The following is an 18,793-nucleotide window of genomic DNA, read 5'->3' as shown; positions in this document are numbered from 1 at the left end:
ACACACACAGTCACACAGTCTTCCTCCCCACAGCCTTGTCTCTTTTTTGTATTTCAGGATATCTAACATATCAGAAGATGGAGCCCCAGAGTGGCCTATGACTCAAGTCAGCTGCCCTCCCCAGACAGAACTGTGGGCCTCTTTGGAAGCCTAGGTTAAGCAGCTCGTTCTGACAACTCTTCCACAAGACCCCATGATCCCATCACCACCGCAATCTGGGAACAGACTAAGTGTTCCCACCTCCCAGGTGAGGGACTAATAGAGCCTCCACAAGTGCTAATAAGTTCATTTCTCTTTATGCTTCTCCACACATCTGACCATGTTTCTGTTTTTACTGTGTAAAGCCAATATGGCTGGTCCTGCATCCGAGATTTAGTGGAGAGGGATAAAAGAAAGGGTAAAGGAAGATGAAGGCTTATTTAAGGAACAGAGAACTAGATAGAGTTGGATGTCTCTAAGATGGTCAGGGAGTCTATTGGAAGTAAACTATAGAAAGAGCAAGGTATGCTGGAAGAGTGTACACCTTGGACTCATCAGCACTCACGTTTTTTGACCTTAAACTACCTTCTGTGATTTTTGTATTCCACATCTGGGACCAGTAAGATGGCTCAGCAGATAACAGGCACTTGCTGCCCAAGCCTGGCAACATGACTTTGATCCCTAAAACCCATGTGAGGTGAAAGGACAACTGGCCACAGAAAGGTGGTATCTGACCTACAAAACTGGGCCACCCATGCCTTCAAAGATTCCTCATACACACATATGCGATAATGATTGATTCATTAAATTCCACATCTGTGATAGGAAGAGGTCTCTAAAGTCCCTCCACCACGACTGCAAAGGATAGATAGTCTTAGAGTTGTTACATTTAATGGTAATAACAGTGTCTTGCTGGACAGTGGTGGCGCATGCCTTTAATCCCAACATTTGGAAGGCAGAGGCAGGTGGATTTCTGAGTTTGAGGCCAGCCTGGTCTACAGAGTGAGTTCCAGGACAGCCAGAGCTTTTTTGAGCCCTGTCTCAAAAAAAAAAAAAAAAAAAAAAAAAAAAAAAAGTGTCTTGCTGCTGGTGCTCATTACCATATACCAAGCACTGCATTGAGCAATTTACACAAGATATACCTCTAGAACTGGAACAGATATTTTTATTCTTATTTTATAGATAAGAAAAATCGAGGGCTGGTGAGATGGCTCAGTGGGTAAGAGCACCGACTGCTCTTCCAAAGGTCGTGAGTTCAAATCCCAGTAACCACATGGTGGCTCACAACCACCCGTAGTGAAATCTGATGCCCGCTTCTGGTGGTCTGAATGCAGCTACAGTGTGCTATTTATAATAATAAATTTTAAAAAAGAAAGAAAGAAAAATCGAGATTACAGAAAGTTTTACAAAAAACTACGTGATTAGTGCCAGATCCAGAATTTACACTAGTTGTTTAGTTCCAGTGTCTGTGCTTGTTTCTTGCAAGTTTTAAGGATCTTGTTTTGTTTTGTTTTGTTTTGTTTTCGAGACAAGGTTTCTTGTGTAGCCTTGGCTGTCAAGGATGTTTAATAAATTTTATAATTAAAGGAAAATGACTAACTTCCACTTCCTGTTTTTCTCTCACCCTTGCCCCCAGGAGGTATGCCCCAGTCTTCAAAGTTGGACGCCTTCTTGCCACTTTGGGCGCAGGGGTTGCAGGTGTGTGCAACAGCTTCCACTTTCCGGTCAACCGGAACCTTTCCCCAGAGCGGCTGCTGCTGTGTGGGTCGCGCCTCGGCGGAGTTCCTGGGGGCGGCGCCCGACCGGAGTGGCGGCCACGTTATCCAATAGAAAGGGATATTATTGACTTAGAAGCCAATGAGAAGCCTGGTGAGGAAGAAGCGGTGATCTGAGCATGGAAGGACCGATTTGAGGCAGCATGGGTCTCTGTCTGAGGTGGCGCCGGCTTGGGTTCCCACTCCCAGGGTTCCGCCGCTGCGAGCTCCACACAGTGCATGAGGTACGCCAGGCTCCCAACCATCCAGCCCAGCAGAGTCCTAGGGGGCAGGCTGTCCAGCCTCTCCTGGACCCTGCTGCCCCACTCGGAAATGTGCGGTCCCATTGAGTCCCCAATTTAAGACCTAGTGTCACCTAGTCCCCACCTTAGAACCGGTGCTTCTTAAACACCCATAACCACTACCACCCCCTTTCCGGAATAGTGGAAATAAGCCCCGCGATACCTCCTAACATGCCTTTACCTTTAGGCCTCTGTACCAACTCCTCCACATTGGTTGGCAGAACGATTTGGCCTTTTTGAGGAGCTATGGACCGCTCAGGTGAAAAAGTTAGCAAGTATGACACAGAAGAAAGCCCGGACTATTAAGATATCACTTCCCGAAGGCCAGAAGGTAGATGCTGTTGCGTGGAACACAACCCCTTACCAACTGGCCCAGCAGATCAGGTATCAAGCCATCCTCTACCAACAAGAATTATCTTTCTGTCCTTTGCTGCACCCGGTCAGGAAAAGAAAACATCTTTTTGTTTAAATTTTTTCTTTTTCTTTGTTTCCCATCCGAAAGGTGTACTCTTTGGGCAGGGAGAGGGTTAGGGTTGGGGGTCAGTCAGTCAGTCATTTAATTGGTGGCCACACAAGCATAACGACCTGAGATCTGAATCTGATCTTGCAATCCACATAGTGGAAGGAAATTGACTCCTAAAAATTGTCCTCTGACCCACACACACAGTGGAGCAATTGTGCCCCACCCATAAATAAACGAAATAATAGTTTCGGGTTAAAAATAAAAAGGGTGTGGTGGCATGTGCTTGTAATCCCAGAACTGGATAGGTAGAGACATGCAGATCCCTGCATTATCTGTCCAGCCAGCCTAGCCTGCTGGGGACGATCTTTGCCAAAGAGAGACCCTCTTCTAAAGGCATGATCGTTGAATCCAGAGGAAGAATACATACCTACTCCTCCAGAAAAGCATCTTTTTAAAAGAAAAAAAAATTTTTTTTGGCTGGGTGTGGTGGTACACACCTTTAATCCCAGAATTCATTGGCAGAGGCAGGTGGGTCTCTGAATACAAGGCTAGCCTGGTAGATCACCTTGAGTTCCAGGACAGCCCGGGCTATGTAGAGAAACCCTGTCTCCAAAATAAATAAATAAAATAATGATTTTTGGTTTACATTTGTGTGTGTATGTGTCCACACACATCCTTGTCCAAATGTGTGCCTCTACATATCCACACAAATGCAAGCCACAATGTACATATGGTGGTCAAAGAACAACTTATGGGAGTAAGTGCTCTCCCTCTGCTATATGGATTCCAGGGATTGAACTCAGTTCATCTTGCTTGGGAGCAAGCACCCATAACAGCTCACAAACATTTTGGACACCCCAACTTTGTGCTGTCTTGATCCTTTTGCCTCCATTTCTTGGGTTCTAAGATTATAGGTATGGAGTACCATTTCTGGTTTATATACTGCTGGGAATCAAACCCAGGGGTTTTTGTGCATCTTCTGAGTGAGGTCTTCTGTGCCTACCTTTTTTTTTTTTTTTTTTTTTTTTAAGAACAATTTTATTTCAGTTTAAAAGAAAAACTTCCAAGGCGGGCACACTGTAAATCTCAGCCACTGCCCTGAATAGAACAAGGAGAGAAGAAGGTAAAGCCCCATGCTGGTTGAAGTTGTCATGGCGGTCAGAAAAAGAAGAGGGAGCCGGGCAGTAGTAGCGCACGCCTTTAATCCCAGCACTTGGGATTTCTGAATTCGAGGCCAGCCTGTTCTACAGAGTGAGTTCCAGGACAGCCAGGGCTACACAGAGAAACCCTGTCTTGAAAAACAAAACAAAACAGAAAAGAAAAGAGGGCAAGGAAAAGTGTGCCTTTGTAACTCTGGCCACAGAAAATTGCTGATACCCAGCCACACCTTGTGGTGGCTTCCTAAGTGACAATACTCCACACTTCCTCTTTTGAGACTGCCTCACTCCAGCCTGGCCTTGAATGTAGGAAAACCCTCCTGCTTAGGCCTCCCTAGTGCTGAGGTTACAGGTGTGAGCCACTGTGCTTGGATATCCCTTCCGGCCAAGCATGTTACAGGCCTGTAATCTTAGCATTCAGAAAGTGGAGACAAAAGATTCAGAATTCAGGGCCATATAGCAAGACCTGTCTTTAAAATGGAGGATGAGGGCTTTTTTCTTGAGGATTCATCTTTATAGTTTCAGAGTTTCTGCCCTTCCCAATGGATATATTGGGAAAAGAAATAGTAGGTCTTTACTGCTCTGGAAACTTATGTCCACTTGGCAAATTAGAGTTGCTGTGAGAGATCAGCTTCCTGCCGGGTGGATTGTAACACTCTGTCTTCATTCCCACCACCTTCCTACTGCTGCAGTTTGACTCTGGCTGATACTGCAGTTGCTGCTGAAGTGAATGGAGACCTTTACGATCTGGACCGACCCTTGGAGACAGATTGTCACCTCAGATTTCTGACATTTGATTCCCCAGAGGGCAAAGCGGTAAGCTGCTCCCAGGTGGTGAGCACGGTGCCTAATTATCTGAGTGATCTTTAAATAGGAAAATGTTAATTGTTCTTTTGCTTCACTTTCTCAATTGGAAAGTGGGAAGGAGACTCATCTTAGACTGATTATCCCTGAGGAACCTGGGAAGCCTTCATGGAGGCTTCTGTTTAGCATTGGTCTCCTAAGCAAATACTTTGCGTGCTAGTGAAAGGGGAGAAAGGGATGAGGCGCAGAATAACGTGCTATTCAGCCTCTTAGTACACACAATGGAAGTCATCCGTGATGTCTACTCAGTTCTCATGGGTTCCATAACTGAGCACAAAACGCAGGGGCCTTCCGATTCATTTGTTTCATGTCAGCTCAAGCATGATAAACCTTGTTTATTAGAATCCAGAAAAATGTATTTATCATCTAAATGTGACTAGTGAGCCAATCCAAGAATAGTTCCATCACAGCAGATCCCAGGAACAAAAAATAATGGCACTAAGCAAAACAGACTGCTGGGACAGCTACTGGGCGGGGCCCCGGTGTATAGCAACAACACACACAGCAGTATCAACAGCAGCAAAACCAGAAGTCTAAGGAACTGTGGGTTGGTTTTGTTGTTCTGTGTTGTTTTTTTAAGACAGTGTCTTGCTATGTAGCACAAGTTCTGGCTGCAGCCAGAGCATTCCCACCAACCAGCACACCCAGATAGGAACCACATGTTTTATAAGTAGTATACACTGAAGCCCTGAAGCTTACAGGAGCAGCAGAGGCCACTGGCCTGGCCTCCTGGTCCAGGCAACACTGAGGATGTATAGGGTGGACCCACACTTCTACTCAGTAGTGGAAGAAGCAATACTGACCCTCTGCTTTCTGTAAATGTTTTTTGGGGGGCTGAAGAGATAACTCAGCAGTTAAGAGCTATTCCTCTAGAGAACCAGGATTCAATTCCCAGCACCCACATGGCAGCTTACAACTGTCTGAAACTCCAGGAAGGCAAAATACCCATACACATAAATATATATGTCTTTTTTATTATTATTTCTATTTTGTGTATACATGTGAGTGCCTGCATGTATTATGTTTTTACATGCATGCCTAGTGCCCATAGAGTCTACAGGACAGTGCCAGATCCAAGGAAATCAGAGTTATAAGTGGTTGTGAGCTACCTGATTCAAGTACTCAGAACCAAAACCTGGTCCTCTGCAAGAACAAGACTTCTTAACCATTGGCCCATCTCTCCAGCCCTCATTTTTTTTTTTTTTTTTTTCAAGACAGAGTTTCTCTGTATAGCTCTGGCTATCCTGGAACTCACTCTGTAGACCAGGCTGGCCTTGAACTCAGAAATCAGCCTGCCTCTGCCTCCCAAGTGCTGGGATTAACGATGTGGGCCACTACCGCCCGGCAGAACTCATCTTAAGACACCTAGGATCTCCATTCTGTGGCAGTCAGTCTTAATACAAGCATCCCAGCCTTGCCAGCAGCCCCTCTGAGAAAAGCATTAGAGCTGGTACTTAGCAAGAGGTTGATGCGCTCAGACTGGTTCTTGTGAATGCAGGTGTTCTGGCACTCTAGTGCCCATGTTCTAGGTGCAGCAGCTGAGCAACAACTGGGTGCTGTTCTCTGCCGAGGTCCAAGTACAGAATCTGGCTTCTACCATGATTTCTTCCTGGGAAAAGAACGGTGAGCAGTCCAAGAAAGAAGACTGATTCTGGGATGGTTTCTGGGGTCTTGGAGCAAGCAGCCTTAGATTAGAGGGGATGCTAAGAGATCTAGGCACCAAACAGGAACTTCCATCCCTTGTCCAGTGTGTCTCTTCTGGCTGCTGAAATTCACCTTTTATAGTCTTCATGAATTCAAGTGTTAGCTTACCCTCATTACTGTTGTTCATCCGTCATTCCTCTCTCAACATACACTCTCTCCCCTTCCCTTCCTCCCTTCCTCTCTTTCTCATTTTGTAACGCAGGCTGTTCTTGAACTCATGATCCTCTTGCCTTGCCTGTACAGTGATTGCCAAGGGTGAGCAATGTCTTGGGTTCAATCCCCAGTACCATACACACACACAGAAAATCTACACTTACTTTCCTATGTATGTTTTTTCTGAGTTTGTCTTTACCAGTAATTACAGATTTGTCAAAGGTCAGGACTTTACTCCCTAGCTAGCAAGTCATCATTCAGGGGTTGTCTCTGAAGAAGCAAGCTAGCAAACTCCCTTTTCCAGGACAGTCCGGAGCGCAGAGTTGCCCATTTTAGAGCGGATTTGCCAGGAGATCATAGCTGCTGCACAACCTTTCCGAAGGCTAGAGGCTTCCCGGGATCAGCTTCGACAGCTCTTCAAGGTGAATTGGCCTGTGCAAGAGGAACTTGATAAGTCTTGGAGGGAAGGGTGACTCCCAGGGTGTACTAGCAGCTTCATGGTCCCTGTCTGCCTTCTTCCAGGATAACCACTTTAAGCTTCATCTGATCGAGGAGAAGGTGACAGGGCCAACGGCAACAGTGTATGGGTGAGCTTTGTCTAAAGGGAAGAACACAGGGGCGCTCTGAAGAGGCCAGACCTGGAGTTCAGGAAGTGTGACAGCAGATGGGCTGTACTGCTCTGGAAAAAGTAATGAAAGGAGGGGTTTGCTTTTGTTTGCCATTGCTCTGTCAGCAAGACAGTTTTCTCCTCAACACCTCTTCTGTCAGTTGAAGCCCTGAAAGGGAGAAAAGGAAGCAGGAGACCCTGGAAAGCACTGACTGTCCTCCTCCTCTCAGGTGTGGCATGTTGGTTGACCTGTGCCGGGGCCCCCATGTTCGGCACACTGGACAGATTGGAGCACTAAAGCTGCTCACGGTGAGTTGTGGGGCTAGGGGTAGGGTGGCACTTCTGTTATCACAGGAGATAGCTAGAGAATGGAGAGGGAGGTCCTTTCTCTCCCAGCCCCTTCTCTGTTCTCGTGCTAATGAGGGAATCTAGGAGAAAGGGTTTCCTCCATTCTGGAATCTCAAGGTTTCCTGAGAGGTACTGAGTTTCAAGGTAGATACTGGAGTCCTTGCCAGAGTCCAGAATTCAGTTTAGACTCTGTAGTCTGTGTCTGCATTAAAGGAAATAAAGCAAGAGACCATGAGTAGGCTAGACAGGGTCCTATGGGGTTGGTGACACTGTTTGACAGACACTGGGGAAAGCACCCAAGGCAGGGTGTGTCCTCCCTGAAAGTGCTGTTCCTAGACATTGTGCTCCTGGATGAGATGGAAGCTAGCAAGAGATGGGTGGATGTGTAGAAAAAAAAACCCTGAAAACTCAGTCATCTGCAGTCTGATTCTGCCACTAATGAGGTGTGCAGCTTTGGCCAAATCTCCTTACCTGTTGTTTGTATCTATAAAACAAGACTGACTATTCCTGTAGCACTGGTAAAGCCACATAGAAACAAAGCCAGCTAGCATAGACAGGAGTGTTTGAGGGAAAGGCTAAGGTCTGTCAGTTCGTTCAAGGCAGGCATGTTGCCTGTGATCCCAGCACTTGAGAAATAAAGGCAGAAGACTAGGAGTTCAAGGTTGTTCTTGAGTGATACATCAAGTTGAGGTCAGCTTTGATTCTTTGAGACCCTATCTTAAAATATCAGCAAAGGTTCTTAGTAATATTGGGTTTTTTGTTTTTTTGGTTGGTTTTGGTTGGTTTTTGGGTTTTGGTTTTTTGAAACAGGATTTCCCCTGTATAGCCCTGGCTGTCCTGGAATTTGCTTTGTAGACCAGGCTGACCTCAAGCTCACAGAGATCCAGCTGCCTCTGCCCAAGTGCTGGGGTTAAAGGCATGCACCACCACACCCGGCTCTTACTAATACTCTTAAAGAGCAAGCAGAGGCATTTGAATTTCATGTAGTGCATGGTGTGGAAGATAGACTTTCCTAGCAGCTGTATGGAATATTGATAAGGAATGGTGGACAGTCTGACATTTGACCATAGTTTAGTTTTTCTCCTAACAAGTCATTAATTAGGAGGTGTAACTAAACAAGAGGACAAGGGAATAGTGGGCAGTGAGAATGTAGAGAAAAAGATAGCTGTGTGACATTACACCACATACATACATACATACATAGGATACATAAAAGATATGATCCAGTAAGATGCAATCCTATGGGTACTGATAGTAAGAAAAGTAATGAGGTAAACTGATCTTCACATATATACATACATATAAGACATGATCCAGGTAGCCCAAGGAGCAACATGCAATCCTAAAGGTACTGATGGTAGGAAAAGTAATGAGATGAACTGATCTTCAAACTGTGACCTGTGAACTGAGAGTATCAGAGACTTGACACGAGAGCCAGTGCCTCCAGTCTGCTTCATCTTCTCTTTGACTCCCTCTGCCCTCACAGAACTCCTCGGCCTTGTGGAGGTCCTCGGGAGCACCTGAGACACTGCAGAGGGTATCAGGAATTTCTTTCCCCAAAGCAGAGTTACTGAGGAATTGGGAAGCTCGAAGGGAGGAAGCAGAGTTAAGAGACCACAGACACATTGGGAAGGTACAGGGCACAGAAGAGTGGGGAGGGTGGTGGAGGGTGAGGGCGAGGGAGTGGGAGCTGGTCTTATGTTGGCTTTTTATCTTGGCTTTTGTTTCAGTTTTGATTTTTTTTAAGATAGGTCTCGTGTAGACTAGGTTGGCTTCCTGCTATAGCCAAGAATGACCCAAACCCTTGACCTTCTTCTCCCTCCCAAATACTGGGATTAAAGGTTCAAACAACCACTCCTGGTGGAAGAGCGTGATTGTGATCTGCCAGAAGATTCAGAGGGAGCAGCTCTGTCACTTGCTTCTGTACTTCTAAAGCCCTCCCCCACTTGAGTGACAGGTCACACTCTTTCCCCAGGAACAGGAGCTCTTCTTCTTCCATGCACTGAGCCCTGGGAGCTGCTTTTTCTTGCCACGAGGGACGAGAGTCTACAATGCCCTGGTGGCTTTCATCAGGGTAAGAAAGACACAGTCTAGGGGAAAGGGATGGAGCCAAGGTGTTTGAGTTTGGCTCAAGCATGCTGGCATGTGCCTAGTGTCCCAGCACCAAGAGACTAAAAGAGAAAGATCATGAGTTTGAGGACAGCCTGGGCCACATAGTAGGATCTTGTCTCAAAGGGGAAAGGGAGTAGGGAGTGAGAGTGTGAGTCTTGTAGAGACCTGTTGACATTTAACAGGGTGTACCTGTTGTGTGGTCTGAGGCAGCTTAGAGAGCCGGTCGGCATGGTATTTAATAGCTTTTGGCTTTGGACAGCATGGTCTGAGCCCCCAAGAGACTTACAAAGCTTTTATCTTCTCTCCTTCCAGTTACATTTGACATTTGATGTCTGTATCCACCTTTGCAGGCTGAGTATGCCCGCCGTGGTTTCTCAGAGGTGAAAACTCCCACGCTGTTTTCTACAAAACTCTGGGAGCAGTCAGGGCACTGGGAGCACTATAGGGCAGACATGTTTGCCCTGACGCCCCCAGGCGCCAATGGTGTCGACAGCTCCCAGAGTGGCCATCCTGCCAGGTGTCCCAAAGACACACTTGCTCTAAAGCCCATGAACTGCCCTGCACATTGGTGAGTTGGAGGCCAGGAGGTCTGCTCCTCCTGGGACTGAGTTTCAGGTCACCAAATGTAAAGTAATAGAAAGTACTTTGGAGCTGGACGAGGCAGCGCATGCTTTTATTCCCAGTAGTCTAGGCAGAGGCAAGCAGATTTCTGAGTTTGAAGCCAGCCTGGTCTACAAAGCTAGTTCTAGGATAGTTAGGGCTACAAAGAGAAACCTTGTCTCAAAAAAACCAGGAAAGAAGGAAGGAATGAAAGAAAAAGAAAGAGAGAGAGAGAGAGAGAGAGAGAAAGAAAGAAAGGAAGAGAACAAACCTTAGAAAGAGAAAGAATATTGAGACATCTAATTTGGGCCTTGGATCTACATTTAGTAGATTCAAGTTTAGCCAAGTGAATTTTGGGAAATTATTCTATTTCTTGGGTATTTGTGTTCTTAAGCAATGTCAAGGCTCTGTACCCATCACAGAATATGGACAGTAAATGATGCCTACTATGGTGTGACTAAGAGTTTAACTCTTTTTTTTTTTTTTTTCTAGATAGGGTCTCACTCTGTAGCCCTGGCTGGCCCCAGACTCACTTCATAGACCAGGCTGGCCTCAAACTCTGAGGAGAGCATACTGAGAGGAAGGGTGACAGCTAGGACTGCAGAGAAAATGGATACTCAGTGTTAGGCATAGTGGCACACAACTGTAATCTCAGAACTGAGGAGGCAGAGGCAGAAAGATGGTGAGTTTGAGACCAGCCTAAGCTACATTGCAAGTTCTAGGTCAGCCAAGGCTACATACTAGGACTAGGGCTCATTTTCCCTATGGCCCTAACCTGTTTTCATCCCAACCTCAGCCTGATGTTTGCCCACCGGCCCAGATCCTGGCGGGAACTGCCCATACGACTGGCTGATTTCGGAGTCCTGCATCGGGCTGAGGCCTCTGGCAGTCTGGGAGGATTAACGAGGCTGTGGCGCTTCCAGCAGGATGATGCTCACATCTTTTGTGCACCCAATCAGGTGGTTTTCCATGTTCATCAAAAGTGTCAACTTTGTTTGCCTTTTTTTTAAAAAAAGATTTATTTATTGTTATATGTAACTACACTGTAGCTGTCTTCAGACACACCAGAAGAGGGCGTCAGATCTCATTACAGATGATTGTGAGCCACCATGTGGTTGCTGGGATTTGAACTCAGGACCTTTGGAAGAGCAATTAGTGCTCTTAATGGCTGAACCATCTCACCAGCCTTGTTTGCCTTTTTTTAAAGACAGGGTCTTGTGTACTCCAGGCTGGCCCCAAATGTACTTCGTAATTGAGGATGACCTTGAATTTATGATCCTTCTGCCTCACCTCCTGAGCAAAGAGATTTCTGGTGTGTGCTCTCATGCTTGGTTTATACAGTGCTAGAAGTCAAACCCAGGACTTCATGCATGCTAGCTAGGCGTTATACTAATGAAGCTTTATCTACAGGCCCCAGTTGCCTTCTTCATACTGTAGTATAGCTACCCCTCTGGTTTTCCCCTATTTCTCCCCAAACTACCCACCCTTCTGATTTCTAGTAAGCATATAGCTAATATCCTGACTTCCTGTCTCCAGCTGGAAGCAGAGATCCGGGGCTGCCTTGATTTTCTCCGGTCTGTTTACTCGGTTCTTGGTTTTTCCTTCCACCTGGCTTTATCTACCCGACCATCTGGCTTCCTAGGGGAGCCTCGCCTATGGGACCAGGCTGAGCAGGTGAGTAAGAAAAAGGGAAATAAGTCAGACAAGCCGATCTCTAGGGCAGAGCAGGGATATATAGCAAGGTCTTCAGAAGGCATAGACTATAGGTGTTAGTTTTCATAGACCAGCGGGTTACCCTGCTCATTAGTTTCCTGACATGATCCTCTCATCTTCTTCCCTCTAAGGTCCTACAACAAGCCTTGGAGGAGTTTGGAGAACCCTGGGACCTCAACCCTGGAGATGGGGCTTTCTATGGGCCTAAGGCAAGCTGGAACCACACTTGAGAGTTATATTTAGTTATCTTGCTTTATTGAGTTGTATCTACAAAAAATTGTTTTAAAACTTGTGTAGGAGCCAGGCAGTGGTAGCATATACCATTAATCCCAGCACATGGGAGGCAAACAGAGGCAGATCTCTAAGTTTAAAGCCAGCCTGGTCTCAAAAAAAAAAAATTTAAGATTTATCTATAGCCATGCACAGTATACACACCTTTAATTCAGCAGCAAAGGCAAGTGGACCTCTGTGAGTTCAAGTCTAGCCTGATCTACGTGGTGAATATCAAGCTAGTGAGGGCTACACAGTGAGACATTGTTTCAAAAACAAATAACTTTGGAACCTGTATTGTGTATGGTGAGAACCAATTCCCAAAGTTGTCCTCTGCCTTCTATATTTTCACTCCATACACATACACAAAGTAAATAAATGCAAAAAAATAGTAATGATAATTTAAAATATAGGTAACCAGTCTAGCTGGGTGGTGGTGGCACGGGCCTTTAATCCCTGAGTTAGAGGCCAACCTGGTCTAGAGAGCAAGTTCCAGGACTCCCAGGTCTACACAGAGAAACCCTGTTTTGAAAACCAAAATTAGCCAGGCAGTGGTAGCGCATTCCTTTAATCCCAGCACTTGGGAGGCAGAGGCAGGTGGATTTCTGTGTTTCGAGGCCAGCCTGGTCTACAGAGTGAGTTTCAGGATAGCCAGAGCTACACAGAGAAACCCTGTCTTGAACAACAACAACAAGAACAATAAATATATAAATATATATATATATATATATATATATATATTAAAGAAAATGAAAACCAAAAATAATGATAATATATATCTATATGTAGAGATAAATATGAATCTTATTACACATCTATAATTCCAGCACTCAGGAGACTAAGACAGGAAAATATTGAAATCAAAACCAAATTGCATCACATCTGTCTCTCTCACACTTTTTTTTTTTTTTGGTTTTTTTTTTTTTGGTTTTTCGAGACAGGGTTTCTCTGTGTAGCCCTGGCAGTCCTAAAACTCACTCTGTAGACCGGGCTGGTCTCAAACTTAGAAATCCGCCTGCCTCTGCCTCCCAAGTGCTGGGATTAAAGGCGTGCACCACTACTGCTGAGAAAGATGCTACTTTGTTAAAAGGGGCTGGAGATGGTTCGGAGGGCTTGGTGTACAAATCATGAGGACATGAGTTTGGAATACAGCATCCACTTAACAAGCTCACTGTGGTCTCGTGATTGCCTATAAGCCCATTGTTATAGATAGGAAGCTTGCAAGCTGCCACCCTAGTGAGGAGAGACCCTGGCCGTCTCAGGTTCTCCTGCTGCTTTGAGCAGGTACCCATGGTAAAAGCACCTTAAGGGAGAAAGGGTGTATTTTGGCTCATAGCTCAGAGTCCAGCCCCGCTGAAGCTGGTGCCATCACTGCACCCACAGTCAGGAACAGAGAATAATGGATGGACCCAGGGCGTTAACTCGCTTCTCCACTGTATACAATCCAGGCCTCCTCATAGAAATGGCCCCGCACACATTAACCTAATCAGAATCCCCACAAGCATGGTCAGAGGCTTATCTCCTAGGTGAGTCTAGATCCTGTCAACAGTCAATACTAACCATTACACTGCCTCAAGGGAATAAGGCCAGAGGACAGTGGAAAACACAGGATACACGGCTCTAGCCTCATGTGCTTGTGCAGGCATACTCACACATAGCAATTAATAATAAACATGAAATGGCTCGTGTGGATGACAGAATCAGGTAGAGTTCCAGATCAGCCAAGAGCTGTGTAACAACATTGACTCTCGGACTCCCACCGGGTTCCCTCCCACCCAGACAGGTACTGATGTGGGGCACAGATAGGCGCACCACAAGCTGATGACCTCTGGCCTTGAACTCTCTCTTATTGTTCTGGGGCCAAAAGCCGATGGCTTCTGGCAATGACCTGCTGATAGCAGCAGTGGAAAAGAAACCTAGTTACTTGGGTTCTGGTCTCTTTGACTCAGGGACCCCTCACTGGCCAGGTGAGAGCACAGAGTTCACTAACTCTTCGTGAGTCAGAGAGAAAAGAAAAAGGAAGGAAGAAAGTCAGGCACACACATACACATGCATACTGGATGAAGTAGGAAAAGGCTACACTGCCACTTTATTGTTGTTCTTAGTTTTTATACTTTCTCTAAAAAAATTATATATAGAACTATCAGGTAGAACCATTACAACAGGATAAGTGATGACATGATTTTCTAAGCACTTTTACATTCCAAAAGTTCATAGTAAGTTTAAGGCAATAGTTCACATCATAGATTGATAAGGCTTAATGAGTTACAGCAAAATTGTTTACATATCTTTCCATCAAGACTGCTACCTGCACATTCATTATCTATTCCTAGTTCCATGAGTTCATTATAAGTTTAAAGCAATGATTTTTATGTCACAAATTAGCACAGTTTTGTCAAGAGACAAATCATCTGCCTTGTGTCTTATTATTTTGAAGTCGTGTATAGATAAACTAGCCCATCATTTATTTTCTGTCCTTGTACCTACAATAAATTGTCCATTCCAGTTTATGACTCTTAGTTACTAGATAGTGGCCTCATTCCTAACCTAGAAAGAATGTTTTCCTTGATCATAAATCTGTTCCCATCCTGCTTTCTTTTCCTAGTGCAATTAGCCCATGACACATGAAGGTTTTCAGAGATCTATTTGCAGCTTTTATTCTTTCTTTCGGGGGCCTTGAGATTACTTGTATCAATTTAGGAGTTCTATAAAATCATTATCAAGAATTATGAAATCATCAGTTCATCTACACAGCATTATTATATGAAAGTACATCTTCATGTTGATCTACAGGAAATCTGCCCAGTAGGGTGGCTGGTGCCCAGGAATCATAAGACTATGGGATAGTGACAGCAAAGGCATATCAGCAGTGAGAAGCAATCCTGGGATGAAGTCTCTGGTGACTTTGCATCCTAGAGCTCACCTGCCGAAGCCTTGCAAAATGGTGGGCCGTCTCCAGGAAACTCACTTTTTTGCCATTTCCTTTCCTAGATGGCTTCTGACACCACCACCACCAGAGAGAGAGAGAGAGAGAGAGAGAAAGAAAGAGAACTAGAGAAATAAGTAAGCAAGCTATGACTGAGAGAGGAAAGAGTTTTAAAACCCCTAAGGAGAACAGGGCAGAAGGGTTTGCATGGGACCAGTTGAGTCTTGAACTGATTTCCATGGTGGCATCGGTCTTTGCTTTGGCATATGTGGCATGTGACATGCTAGGTGGCCCTAAGCAGTTGTACTGCAGAGCTAAGGACATAGGAGAGTAGAAGACTAGCAGGGTAGAGCTCTGTCATATCAGTCTGACAGCAAAACAATGGAAATGGGGGAATCTAGAGAATATTACAGCTGAATAGGGCAGTAAGCGGAGGATGGCACTGTGGATGGGAGAGGAGCTGCACAACCAGTCATAGGATCTTCAGCTGCAAGAATATCAGACTGCCACTGAGGGAGAAGACAGGGTGTGGCACAGCATAGGCGAAGTGTAGGTCTCAGGAAGAACTCAGGGAATTAAGAGGCTGGGGTAAAGCCGGGCAGTGGTGGGGCACGCCTTTAATCCCAGCACTTGGAAGGCAGAGGCAGGTGGATTTCTGAGTTCGAGGCCAGCCTGGTCTATAGAGTGAGTTCCAGGATAGCCAGGGCTACACGGAGAGACCCTGTCTCGAAAAAAAAAAAAAAAGAGGCTGGGGTATGGATAGTCCCTCATTTTTATGTAGAGAGGAAGGACGGGGTATTGGCCGTCTTGGTGGCACGGCTCTCCTTACAGGGACAGGGTAGAGGAGATTGGCTGATGAAGCTATTGAGTCTGATTCTCTCCCCTCTCCCATCCTCTCTAGATTGATGTGCACCTCCATGACGCCCTTGGCCGGCCCCATCAATGTGGAACAATCCAGCTTGACTTCCAGCTGCCCCTGAGATTTGACCTCCAGTACAAGGGGTACAGAACCTGGCTCACCCTTCACACCCCACCCCATTAGAGATAGTTCTTGGTAGTGGGAAGTGACTGGGCTGCCCAGGTTGTGGCCCTTCACCATTCACTCACTCCCCTCCTCCTTCCAAGGCCGGCGGGCGCCCCAGAGTGTCCAGTCCTTATTCATCGAGCAGTGCTTGGTTCTGTGGAAAGACTGCTGGGAGTGCTGGCGGAAAGCTGTGGGGGGAAATGGTGAGTCACCGGACACCAGAGTTCTATTCTCTCGGGCAGATAGGTTCTGACCTTCCTATCCTGTGCATTTCCTTTTCAGATCTCCCTACAGCTACACCTAAGCCTGATAGCTAAAGCCAAAATGAATAATTTCCTGCCCCTGTTTCTTGCCACAGGCCCCTGTGGCTCTCCCCACTCCAGGTAGTGGTCATCCCTGTGAGGACAGAGCAAGAGGAATATGCCAGGCAGGTGAGTGGAGAGCAAAATCGGGAACAGCAGGGCAGCTGCCATGCATCCCTGGTGAGAGAGGCTCTGCAGGAGAGTGCGAAGGGCCTGAGAGGCAGCTTTCTCTTGTGCTGAATAAACATTCTCCATCTAAAACTTGAGTTCAGCCTTGGCTTCATACTGAGACCCTTTTTAAATAGTGAGTGGTGAGCCTAGAGATGTAGGTCAGTTGGTAGCATATTTACCTAGTGTGCAGAAAGCAGTGCGTTCAGCTCCCAGTACCACATGAACCTGCAATCCTAGCACTTGGCAGTCTGAAGCAGGAGCATCAGAAAAGTTCATGTTTGTGCACGAGTTCACAGCCTGAGCTGCATGAGGTTTTTTTAAAAACTATGGATGGACTAGAGGTAAACAGCTGGTTGGGAGGTGGGTGCCTAACAGCAAACAGAGCCGAAAGAATAACTGAGAAGCACACAAAAGGGTTTCAGGTCAGGAATGGGAAGGAGGCCTCAGTGTCTCAGAGAAGAGGCACTGAGCCAGCTCCTGAGAGCACTGGGGGAAGTTGGGGGTGTGAGATAAGCAACTGAGAAAGAATAGTGGCCGACCGGCATGGCTCAGGCTTCCATTCAGATATACTCATCACCAAATCTGTATCCCAGGTGCAACAGTGCCTGCAGGCTGCAGGACTTGTGAGTGATCTCGATGCAGACTCTGGACTGACCCTCAGCCGGAGAGTCCGCCGGGCCCAGCTTGCCCACTACAACTTTCAGTTTGGTAAGAAGGTTAGCCGTAAACCTCAGAGCCCCAAGCTCTGTATTCTCTGCATTAAGTCTATTGTTTAGCTCTGTGTACATTGAATTAATTGGGACTCATTACCTGGGCTGGGAAGAGCCTGACTAATCTGCCTGCCTTCCATTGCTCCTTCCCACATCTATTCCATCCCTCAGAACAGTTTTGTTCTCATTAACCCTACCCTAGGCTGTTTCTGTAAGTTAATTAACCAGGCCAACGTCAAAGAGGAAGGGATAGGAGAGGGTTAAGAAGGTATCAGTTGAAGCCAGGCATGGTAGGCACACCTGTAATCCCAGGTTTTGGCAGGTACAGGCGGGAGACCAAAAGTTCCAGAATCACTGTGGGCTGTATGTAGCAAGATTATCAGTGAACCAAGAGCTATGGTGCTCTGTTGTGGAGCACTGGCCTCCAATGAGTTTGATCCCAACACCAAAACCAATCAAGGCATTAATTAATTGCCTTGTTTATTGTTATGTGGGTGGAGGCAGCTCTAGGGGACAAAAAAGGCCTTAGAGAAGGAAGTTGCTCCTGGTTCTTGGGCTAGGGAGGCAAGAAGCAGAAACTCCCAGCCAGACTGCCTGACGGGGCATCATACATGCCCATTGCCTTGCCAGCACTGAGAGCAAGCCCCACCCTGCTGTTTTCCCCTTCCTGTACTGTCCCCCTCCCCCCAGGTCACACACATATAGTTTGTCTTTGTCTGACTGACTCTAGTATCTCCCAACCCTGGGCTCCTGACCCAGGATAAGGCGAGTAGAGCCTTGGCCATACCTATCTCCTCAGAATGGACAGTCAGCGGCAGGGCAAGCACAGCTAAGCATGTGCTTTAGCCACGGCTAGGCTCTGCTCCTACCCTTCCTAAACATTCAGGAGTTTGAAGTTTCTGCAAAGCAAAAGGAAACAACCCATAGAGAGACTTTTGTTTGGGTTTGCAAATCTTTCCTCTTCTTGCAGTGGTTGGCCAGAGAGAGCAGAGTCAAAGGACAGTGAATGTACGCACTCGAGATAACCGGCAGCTGGGGGAGCGAGGCCTGGCCGAGTCTGTGCAGAGACTGTTGGAGTTACAGAACGCCAGGGTCCCCAATGCAGAAGAAGTGTTCTGAGTGATGTTCACAGTGACGTACAGACTCATGAGAGCCATCCATCCCTTTCCACAGGACACTAACCCAGCTGGTAGCCCAGCATGTCCCCGAGTCCTCAGAACTGCACTCTGAAAATAGACATGGTATGGGGACTCCCCACAGGAAGGAATGCTGTACTGCCTGGATAGAAGGAGAATAAAAAATAAGCATGAAGCCGAGGGTGTGCCTTTATCTGACTGAATGTTTTGTCTCCCTCTTTCCCAGACCTGAGGCAAAGGGATACAGAAGCCTCTGACCAGCAAGGGAGTTGCCTCAGGCAGCCATTCCCCACCCTGACCCCCCAGCACACACCCCCAGTAAAATTCTTAATGCTTTTTCCCCACTCCCATTCAGGAGTGTCAGATCTCTTCTTTATACAGGTACAAATTAAGGTACAAATTAAGGGTCCAGATGCCACCTTGCTCCATGATTCTCTGCATCAGTTTTGAGGGGACCCATGAGTGCTTCCTCCATCATCTCCATTCTTCCCAGGCTAC

The 18,793-nt window shown here is 46.4% G+C and overlaps 1 protein-coding gene across 3 annotated transcripts; it reads left to right on the top strand.

Annotated features, from left to right (window-relative positions):
* The first annotated feature begins 209 nt into the window (after positions 1-209).
* Positions 210-18,645, top strand: Tars2 (threonyl-tRNA synthetase 2, mitochondrial). Of its 3 annotated transcripts, XR_004119712.1 has the most exons (20): positions 210-247; positions 1,616-1,978; positions 2,223-2,419; positions 4,348-4,471; positions 6,018-6,142; positions 6,681-6,798; positions 6,899-6,963; positions 7,214-7,292; positions 8,818-8,964; positions 9,307-9,405; positions 9,794-10,011; positions 10,840-11,002; positions 11,580-11,717; positions 11,888-11,965; positions 15,854-15,954; positions 16,078-16,179; positions 16,335-16,407; positions 17,043-17,157; positions 18,130-18,400; positions 18,522-18,645. XR_004119712.1 is itself a non-coding variant. In XM_031374837.1 (19 exons), exons 3-19 carry the CDS (start codon positions 2,313-2,315, stop codon positions 18,276-18,278), a joined length of 2,001 nt encoding a protein of 666 aa, XP_031230697.1. In that variant the 5' UTR covers positions 210-247; positions 1,616-1,978; positions 2,257-2,312; the 3' UTR covers positions 18,279-18,475. The 3 variants fall into 3 exon arrangements, 2 of the variants coding, with proteins under 2 accessions (XP_031230697.1, XP_031230696.1); XM_031374837.1 differs by lacking the exon at positions 18,522-18,645 and having other exon boundaries at positions 2,257-2,419; positions 18,130-18,475; XM_031374836.1 differs by lacking the exon at positions 18,522-18,645 and having other exon boundaries at positions 18,130-18,475.
* Positions 18,646-18,793: the final 148 nt, after the last annotated feature.

Source organism: Mastomys coucha, unplaced genomic scaffold (genome assembly GCF_008632895.1).
Source record: "Mastomys coucha isolate ucsf_1 unplaced genomic scaffold, UCSF_Mcou_1 pScaffold16, whole genome shotgun sequence".
NCBI classification, from domain to species: Eukaryota; Metazoa; Chordata; class Mammalia; order Rodentia; family Muridae; genus Mastomys; species Mastomys coucha.
This window is presented reverse-complemented; position numbering and strand designations above follow the sequence as displayed.

Coding starts and splice junctions, on each gene's coding strand:
- Tars2 (XM_031374836.1), top strand. CDS start 1,898: ATGGGTCTCTGTCTGAGGTGGCGCCGGCTTGGGTTCCCACTCCCAGGG. Junction 6,799..6,898: donor AGCTTCGACAGCTCTTCAAG/GTGAATTGGCCT, acceptor GCCTTCTTCCAG/GATAACCACTTTAAGCTTCA. Junction 16,180..16,334: donor GAAAGCTGTGGGGGGAAATG/GTGAGTCACCGG, acceptor TTCTTGCCACAG/GCCCCTGTGGCTCTCCCCAC.